General features: G+C 51.9%; 1 protein-coding gene across 1 annotated transcript; it reads left to right on the forward strand.

The window, feature by feature from the left end:
- Nucleotides 1–561: 561 nt before the first annotated feature.
- On the forward strand, nt 562–3,743 carry Pla2g2e (phospholipase A2 group IIE). Its single transcript, XM_055610757.1, has 4 exons — nt 562–601; nt 1,571–1,709; nt 1,898–2,004; nt 3,601–3,743. Exons 1-4 carry the CDS (start codon nt 562–564, stop codon nt 3,741–3,743), a joined length of 429 nt encoding a protein of 142 aa, XP_055466732.1.
- The last annotated feature ends 5,694 nt before the right edge of the window (nt 3,744–9,437 follow it).

Consider the following 9,437-nt stretch of genomic DNA (forward strand, 5'->3'; position numbering starts at 1 on the left):
CAGGACTGAGAAGGCCCTAAGTGTGCTGACAGAAGCAGATGGTCAAGTTATCTCAGTCACGGGTCATGAACAGGGAAGGCTGGGGAGGGGCACTTCTGCCTCGGGAACAGGACAGACTTGGAGCTCGGCCCTGTGGGAGCTTCGGCTTCTCTGTCGCACTGGGTCTTGTCTGCTGAGTTGGTTACAAGGAAGTGAGTGTAATACCAAGCAAGGGGGAAACAGGGCACAGCCACCAGGAGCAAGGTTTACAATTCTGAAACATGGGGATCAGGGCAGAGAGGGAGGCAGGAGGAAAGAGGGCCGTAAGACTGCCCCGTCCCCATTCCCACACCCATTTGAAAGCAGAGCCCGTTGGGCACTAGCTGGCCCCTCCCCCTGGGAGCTTAGCCAAAATGTCAAAGCTGGAAGAATTATTGCATCACTGGGCACTCGAGGGTTAATGATGGGGAGTGGACAGGATCTGTGTATTTAACTAATTGAAAGGTGTCCTGAGATCACAGGCCCCTGCTCACTTCCTCCCACAGCAGCAGGCTCCTCTGCCCCCTGCCTACCTCCCCCAGGATGAAACCTCCCCTCGACCTGGCTTTCCTTTGCCTCCTGGGTAAGTGAGCTTCATGACCTCCCCCCTTCCTGCCCCATCTGGCAATAGGAAGCTCTCTGGATGCCCGAGCATGGCTCTGCACAGGGCATCATGGGTACCAAGCACTAGAAACTGCCCACTTTCTCACCGCCCACCTGGCCATCCTGAGGCTTGTGCTGCCCAAGCCAGCACTGACTGGAAGAGAGGGAGGGCAGGGGGAGAGCTGAGAAATGCTGTGAGGAAGGGGGGAGGGGGTTCATGGGATGGGTGCCTCCCCACAGCTGAATCAGAAGGGTCAGAAGGAGGAATTTAGGGAGGTCCATAAAGGTGGCTAGGAAACAGGCCCAGGGGTGGGTGATGAGATCTTTGTTGGCAGCAGAGTGCCACTGGGGAGATAGGGCCTGAGGTCTGGGGAGATTAAGATTTTTCTGAGAGAAATTTAAAGAGTCGGTGGAGAGTGCCGACACAGCATGAGCTAGTGAAGGGGAGCGAGGAACCTGAGGTGGGCGGGAGACTGCAAAGGCGAACAGGCATGAGCACCTGAGTCCGAATCCCCAAGACCCACATAAAGAAGCTAGGCATGTGGCTCACACCTGAACTCCCCGGTGCTGGGGCCAGAGACGGGCGGATCCTCTCGGCAGGTCTAGGTTCGCTGGGAGATTATGTCTCAAAAAGTAAGGAGGAAAATAATAAAGGAATAAAGGACACTGGTACCAACCACTGGCCTCCATGGATTCACATGTGTGGGTGACACACTCATACACACAGAGAGAGATGAGGGAGGGAGAGAGAGGGGGGAGGGAGACCTAGGAGGTTAAGGCATAAAGGATGCCATTGCTATCATTGCTATTGACAGCTGGGTGCTTTGGGGAGGAAGCTTAACTGAAGAGTTGGGGAAATGTCAGATCTGAAGGGACTTGATGATGGGGCCCTGGACAGGATGCTCACTGGCACTGAGGGACCTTGTGGCCTGGACCTTCTCTTCTGTAGTGCCCCTGGCTGGCGGGAACCTGGTCCAGTTTGGAGTGATGATTGAGAGGATGACGGGAAAGCCTGCGCTGCAGTACAATGACTATGGCTGCTACTGTGGTATTGGTGGCTCCAACTGGCCAGTGGACCAGACTGACTGGTGAGCAGGAGGACCCGTGTGGAGGAGGAAGAGCTGGGGAAGCAGCCTGGGAGGAAGAGGAGCTGGGGGTACCCAGACAGCAGCGATTCGCGCTCTACTTTCATCCTGGGTCCTGGGGCCCCAGCAGCTCTGCTCTAGTCCAGCCCAGCCCGACTCACAGCCCCTCCAGGTTAACTCTGACCCCACAGGTGCTGCCACACCCATGACTGCTGCTATGACCGAGTGAAGAAGCTGGGCTGTGAGCCGAAGCTGGAAAGGTACCTCTTCTCTGTCAGTCGAGACAACATCTTCTGTGGTAGGTGGCCAACCCCGGAGTGACCCTCCCCCCAGACAGGTGTTCCCTCCAGGTGGTGACCTTGGTCCTCATCACAGGGCCAGACCCATTAGCCCTCCCACCCTCCATCATCTCATAAGAGTAGAAACGCATGTCCACCTGTTCCGATTCTTCCGGGGCATCTGGGCTACAGGGCTACTCAGCCTTGTGACCCATAGGTGTGGCCCTTGCTCTGCCCCAGCCTCTGGGGAGTGAACAGAAGGGGCTGAGCTCAGTCACACCCAGGGGAATCATTCACACGACCCTCCCCTAGGAGGCGCCAGGAGGAGCTGTGACTTGGGATGAGGGGTTCGGGAGGGTGTGGGGGTATTCTCATGAGCTGTTTCTCCCCTCTGGGGCTGCTGGGATGGCCCCACCTCCTCCGCTTTGCCAAGTTTTATGCCTATTTGGCTCTATTGGCTTTCTTCTGGGCCTCATCTAGGGAAACAGCCTAAGCCAAGGATACCCAAGGGGCACTTTGGATCAGAGGATCCAACTCTCTTTTCAGTGTAAACCCAGGTACAGCCTGGAGGACAGTAAGGCCTAATGGGTGTAGGACGAAAGGAAAGACAGGAAGGACCCAAGCAGTTAGAGGATCAGGCTTATCACAGAACCCAGAGGTCTGAGCCAAAGTGTGAGCCAAGACCAGCATCCCTGGGGCAGAATTGGCTCCAACTGACTGTCCTGCCCCTGCAGGGGAGCAAGGGTGGGATCGTCCCCAGCTGCGATGGCACTGAGAGAAGAGTCAGGCAGAGGGGACTCAGGCCCTTTGCCTCATGCCCACCGTGGCACTTTGAACAAGGCAATGAGCTGTGGAAAACCTGTGTGATTCCTTGCCTATTATGCTGAGATAGCCTCGCCCATCTCCCCAGCTGCCCACTGTTAGGACCTCAAGTCCTGCTGAAATAGCAGGGGTGGGTGGAATCCCAAAGGGAAATGCTCGTCTTTGAGGGGAAAATGAGGTACCAGACCCTTCTAGACAGGAAGGTGTATTCCTGAGGACAAAAGAGCCAGAGCCACTCTGGACAGACATGGACAACGGCAGTGGGTTCAAGAAGGTCTTCTAGACAGCTGGCACCTACCATGCTAATGCCATCTGGCTCTAGGGAAGGTGGGATGGCATGGAAGGATGCCCAGGCTAGGTGCAGGTTCTGTCTGCTCTGATAGAGACAGGCTGAGGCTCTGAGAGGCCACAGCACTAGTTTAATAGCCTCCAGCCCAGATACTGGCCATCATATTGTCACCTGGGGGAGAGGGGTTGGTTGTTAAGGCCCTGGCATGAGGAAGATGAGAGGTTGTGAAGCCCCTTGTTGGCAGGAGAGGGCTAAGACTGAGTGAGATTGGAAGGGAAGGAAACACCCAGGGCAACGTTTTGGCTCACTGAGTGTCCTGGACCGGGCAGGCCAGCCCCAACCCAGCCCCTGACTGGCAAAACGTATGAAACATCTCCTTGGGGGTGAGCTTTCCTAGGAAGAGGAAAAGCGGCTGAAGATGGGGCTGGGAACCTGGATCCACAGAGCCGCCAGAGCCACCCCCAGCCCGCACCCCAGGCCCTGGCTTATTTCCGTTCCCCTCCAGCTGGTAGAACTACCTGCCAGCGGCAGACCTGTGAATGTGACAAGAGGGCCGCGCTCTGCTTTCGCCACCACCTGGGGACTTATAACCGGAAGTATGCCCACTACCCCAACAAGCTGTGCACTGGGCCCACCCCACCCTGCTGAGGCCCTGCTCATCTCCGTAGCCACCCCAGGCTGCTGCCATCCCAGGCCTGGAGAGGAGCACGGAACCCAAATTCCTCCCCCGAAAACCCATCCCTCCCCTTAGAGATTGTAGCCCCGCCCCCAGCCTCCCGAGGCCACACCCGGTCCCCAGGGTCAGCTAAAGGAGCCCTGGGACTCCTCAGCACTCCCAGGACCCACTAAGCGTCTCCTGGTATCTGTTCCCTCTGAAGAAGAAGAGAATTATATTTCCCTGTACGTCTAACGCTCTTCCGTTGTCTTCCCGGAACTTAGATGGGAGTTTCTTTTCATTGGTTCATTCACCCACCAATCAGTCAGTCCTACTGTGCGTCCCTATCCTGGGCCAGCACAAGGCTAACCGCCGCCATACAGTGGGGGCAGACTCGACATGCTGGCTCCCACCGGCAGGGCCACCATGGTTTTGTTGGTTTTTTTTTGTTTGTTTGTTTGTTTGTTTGTTTGTTTGTTTGTTTTTGTTTTTTTTCTCAACAGTAAGTTCCCACGCTTTCATGCTTCTCAGTCCATGGCCTGAAACTCACTATGAGCAACAGACTGAAGGCATCCGGAGACCCCACCTGCCTCTGCCTCCTGAGGGCTGAGGTGGGAGGCGTGTGCCACCACGCCTGGGCCGTGCTTCTCTTTTTGTCTACATTCTTATCCAAGACTGGTTCTCTCTGGAAGGAACATTTCTGGCCAGATGGCTTACTATGAGGCATAGAAAAAAAAAAAAAAAAACCTAACCTAAAAATACTGTCCCCATTGTCATCAGACCTCAAAATGCCCTCACTGGCGAGGGCTAATTTAGATGGGAAAGTAGCCTTAGATCCATCTTGTCTATCCCTCACTTTAAAAAAACAAAAACCAAACAAAGAAAACTCCAAGGGTTTTGAGGCAAGGTCACATGCAGCCCAGGCTGGCCTTGAACTTGCTACGAAGCCAACAATGCCCCCTGAGTGCTATGATTGCATGCATTAACTAGCACAGCTGTTTTCACACAGTGCTGGGGAGAAAACCCGGGCTTCATGCATGCTGGGCAAACATTCTATCAACCGAGGCACGGCTCTAGTCCAGTCCCCTTTTCTGATAGTCAGGTATCTGAGGGCCAGAGAGGGCAAACTCTTCCCGAGAGGTGTCCTCACTCCAGGTCCTTCCCCGCTTCAAGAAGTGGGCACCAGCTGCTCCATCAGGACAGTCCGGTGTGACTGCGTTAGCTGGACCTAACAGATGGAGGGAGGGTCCAGGTGTCCAGGCAAGTCACCAGCGAGCATACACAGCTGCCTCAGGCTCCTGTCAGAACAAGAAGAGCAGAGCTCCCCCTGCTAGGCCCCTTAAAGGCCTCTCAGTGGGAGAGGCCTCCGGCTACTCCAGGAGTAAAGCTCCTAGGCAGATTTTTCTTCTAACTACAGCTGCCAAACTTCCGCCATCTGTAGAAAGCCTGCAGCAGCCTAAGGTTCGAGAAGAGCCTGGTGCGTGGCACAAGGCAGCGTAAGCATTGCGTAGGGCGAGTCTCGAAGAGGAAACTCCATAACTGCCCGATCCCTTTGTGCTTTCCGTGGTACAACATCTCTGCGAGCTTGAAATCAAAGGGATGCGTCACCAGGAACTTTGAGGTGAAGCAAGGCGGCAGGGGCGTCTGTTTTAACTGACTCAAAGCACTGGGGAGGAAGTCCTGAAAGCAAAAAATGGCTTGTGAGGACACCAGCCTGGCCCTCCTTTGACAGGAAGTATGGTCCTGAGGCGCCCTCTGGTGTCCACCTTTTCAGGCTGTTAGGGAGACTATCAGCTCTGGCTTACGCTTTTGGGTTTCCTAACCTCTGTCAGGCAGGTACATCTTGGGCTAGGGACGCTCTCAAGAGTGAACATGCTGAGACCACCCAGGTGGCCTCGCCACCTTCATAGAGTGATGATGGACCCGACGGCAAGGGAAAGTCCAGAAAGTGTGATCTGGGTGGGCAGACCAGAGGTTATTTTTGGGCATGGTTGGTTTTGGGTACAGTGGGACACTCTTGACAGACTTATAATTGTCTAAGTAGCCAATAAGTGAAAGACTTAAAAACACGACTCCCGAGCAGCCTGCGGGGAGCCAGCTCCCACCTCAGACCAGGCTGTGAGCCTGCGGACCACAGGGTCTTCTGTCTTCCCAGGTCTCAATAAAGATTCAGTGAATGAGTTGAGGGATCTGTCTAGATCATACTTGCATGTGTGTCCTCCGTACAAATGCCAGATACTGGATCAAGACTTGGGGAAACGGATGACAAGGAAGGAGAACCCTGAACTTGGAGTCAGGTACAGACCTATGTTCTCCTGTTTCACAGGAGCAGGTTTGCTCTAGGGCAGGTCCTGCTGGTCGTGACCCCCTTGTCGTTGAATGACCTTTTCACAGGGGTCACTCAAGACCATCCGAAAGCATGAATATGTACATTATGATTCATAACAGTAGCAAAATTACAGTTATAAAGTAGCAACAAAATAAAATTTTTATGGTTAGGAGTCCCCACAGCATGAGGAACTGTGTTAAAGGGTGACAGCACTAGGAAGGCGGAGAACCCACTGCTCAGGAGGCTGAGGACAGACAGCATCGGCAGTCACAGGCAGCAGTGACAGTGGCAGCCATGTTGTTAGAGATTTCGCATCTGATGCTGGGCCTGCTGTGGCAGAGTCAATAGATTAACAGGACCCCTGGCTGTGTAGAAAATCTAGGAGATCTGCCAGTTGTCACAGGCTGAGTGTTTCCGCAAGTCCGATGGAACAGAGATGGTTTCCACAACAAATCCATGCTCAGCTTCAGTTAACTATAGATAAAGTACATTTATATGCCTGCCACATGAACAGGTATTTGTGTCCTAAAAACTTGATGGCTGTCAGAGTAGCAATGCTGCATAACATTGAGCAGTTGCTATTTCCAGAATACTGCCCTCGAGTGCTTTATGTGATTGATGGATGCATGGATGCATGGATGCATGTCGGGGGTAGGTGGGCAGGTGGATGGATGGATCCACACACGTGCCTGTGTGTGTGAGGGTAGGAGAGGGTAGGTGTGTGTATGCATATATGCAAATGTAAGGGTGGGCAGATGTGTGCGTGCTGGGGACTGAATGGCTGGATGAGTGGATAGATGAATACATGAGCGCCTCTGTGAGGGGAGAGGAGAACACATGGATGGGTGGATGGGTAGATGGGTGGATGAATGTAAGTATGGATGGATGGATTTGTACATGTGCACATGTATGGGGTAGAATGATGAATGGGATGAATGGGTAGGTAGATGGATGGATGGGTAAATGCGTGCATGGTGGGGGTGAGTGGATGGGCGGGCAGATGGGTAGATGCATGTATATGTGGGTGGTGAGTTAATAGATAAATAGATACATGGACAGATGGACATACAGATGTGTGCGTGATGAGTGGGGGTGGGGAGACGGATGGATCCACAGAGGATGGATAGATCCGTGGTAGGGGTCTCTGAGAGCCAGGAAAAAAAAAAAAAAAAAAAAAACAGAAATGAGCCACATTGGCCGGGGAATGTCCTTGAATATGCATATACTCGACATTCCTCCTGCACCCCCCTTCTTGCTTAGTAAGCCTTCCCAGAGACCTTGAAGGAAGGACAGAGAGACTGCCATGTGGTTCAGCCTCTGCCAAAATGCTTATGCTACATCCCCAACCAGCCTCCCTTCCTCCACATCTGGGCCATTTTAGAATCCCACCTTAAGGTCAGGCCCTGTTTTGCTGTGATCAGTCTCTCGGTTTTTGGTTTTGTTTGTTTTTTGTTTTGGTTTTTCTTTTTTTCAACTGAGACCACTAACGTAATTAAGAGCTGATTTTTTGACGATGCCTCCACGTCCCATCTCTTGATGAGTGGGTGGATACACAGTTGGGGGGAGGATGGATGGGTCTATCACTGATGTGTAGATAGATAAACGGATAGATGGAGGAATGGATGGATAAACGAGTGAGTGAAGCAAGGGGCTATATCAAGGCGGGGGAGGGGGCATGGATGTTTCATAGCTTTTCTCTCCAATGTGAGCCTTGAGATTGATCTTGCTTTTGTTCCGATTATGCCCCTGACAAAAGCAATGCACAAGTGCTCCATTAAACAACTTGCTGAATAAGCGGTTATAAATCACAACAGGATTCCTGAGTTAACTGAAGAGCCTATGATGTCGGACGCATTCATCTGCTTCTTTGAGGTTCTTTGCAATCGTGACTGGAAGGCTCAATACTTCATTAAAGTTTATTCTCTCTTCCCATGATGCTGGAGAGAGAGAAGCTAGCTGTGGTCACCTGGCAGGCACCTCCGTCCTCCAAAGTCTTCATCCGATCCACTGATACCTTCCTTCATTTCTCTCATGTCACTTCTTGGTTCTCCATAAATCATCAGTGTCTCTCTATTGTCTGATAGCCCCAGCATTCAGGCTCTGGTACTTTCAGGCTTGTCCTTTCAAGACAGAGGTCATTCTAAGATGCCAGATCTCACAACCTAAAGAGAACAGGCCTTGCCCCCACTGCTGAAATCACCCTGGGACAAGAGGTAAGCTGATCTGGGCTATGGTTTTGACAGCTCCTACTTTATGGTCCTACCTGTACCTAGCCCCTCCATTTTCCGGTCATGTAGGCTAACCCCATAAATCATGTAGGCTATATCTGCAAAATGCGCAGGCTAACCCAGACTAACTTATGCCATGTAAAACTTCCTGCCAGCCCCTGAAAACTTATAAAAGTCATGTATCTCAATTGTGAGTGGATGTCAATCTCGGTCAAACTGCCAAGCTTGTGTCTGGGTCATTCCTAGTACCTCTTACCCCAGATTTTTTGGGGTCCTTTCATGGTAGGCAACCTTGGATCTTCATCCTGCCTCTGCTCCTGTCTTTGATCGTGGACCAGTCTATTCCTTTCTGTGTTATTGATCCCAAGAAAAGCAATGCACGTGGTGCTCCACTGAGTAAATTGCTGAATAAATGAGATGTCCCAATAGCATCCCTGCTTTAGCTGAAGGGCCTAATTATGGGGGGACAGTTCCATCAGCCTCCTGACAGTTTTAAGGTTTAAATGAGTACCTGGGGCATAATGGACGCTCCATCTACATTTAATCTCATCCTCTACTACGATCATCACGACAATGATGCTAAAATACCTGCCCAGTTGATTCCAGGGGTGTATGATGTAGCTGGAGCTTAGGGTAAAAGCCTAGCCCGAGTTAGGCTCAGGCACTCATCATACCAGTACCATAATTAGATAGAGAATTTTGGAAGCAATGTAGCTCTGTGGGTAGAGCGCTTGCCTAGCATACAGAAGTCCTGGGTTCAATCCCTGCGTTGCATTAAATTGGATATGGTAGAGCAAGACTGTATTTCTAACACTCAGAAGATGGAGGCAGATGGGCCAAGAGTGTAAGGTCACCCTCAGCTACCTAGTGAGCTTGAGGCCAGTCTGGGTTACAAGAGAACCTGTCTCAAAAAGCAAAGAATGACAAAGAGCTGAGAGGTTTAAGCAACAGGCTAGGATGGGATCCCAAGTCAATCTTGGGAGTGCTGATAAGAGCTATAGATTTAATCAGGAAAAATGAAAGCAGGAGGCAAGAGAGAAGGTAAACATCCTGGTTTAGGGTGTGGGCTTGCCCTTTGCTGCCTCAGTTCTGGTCCTGAATCATTAATCTGCCATCACCAAGGGAACAAT

Source organism: Psammomys obesus, unplaced genomic scaffold (genome assembly GCF_907164565.1).
Source record: "Psammomys obesus unplaced genomic scaffold, mPsaObe1.curated_primary_1811, whole genome shotgun sequence".
NCBI classification, from domain to species: domain Eukaryota; kingdom Metazoa; phylum Chordata; class Mammalia; order Rodentia; family Muridae; genus Psammomys; species Psammomys obesus.

Bases quoted from the DNA above. Each gene is read 5' to 3' on its own strand.
- Pla2g2e (XM_055610757.1), top strand. From the start codon at position 562: ATGAAACCTCCCCTCGACCTGGCTTTCCTTTGCCTCCTGG. The intron at 1,710-1,897 runs GTGAGCAGGAGG...CTGACCCCACAG, and splicing joins CCAGTGGACCAGACTGACTG to GTGCTGCCACACCCATGACT. The intron at 2,005-3,600 runs GTAGGTGGCCAA...GTTCCCCTCCAG, and splicing joins TCGAGACAACATCTTCTGTG to CTGGTAGAACTACCTGCCAG.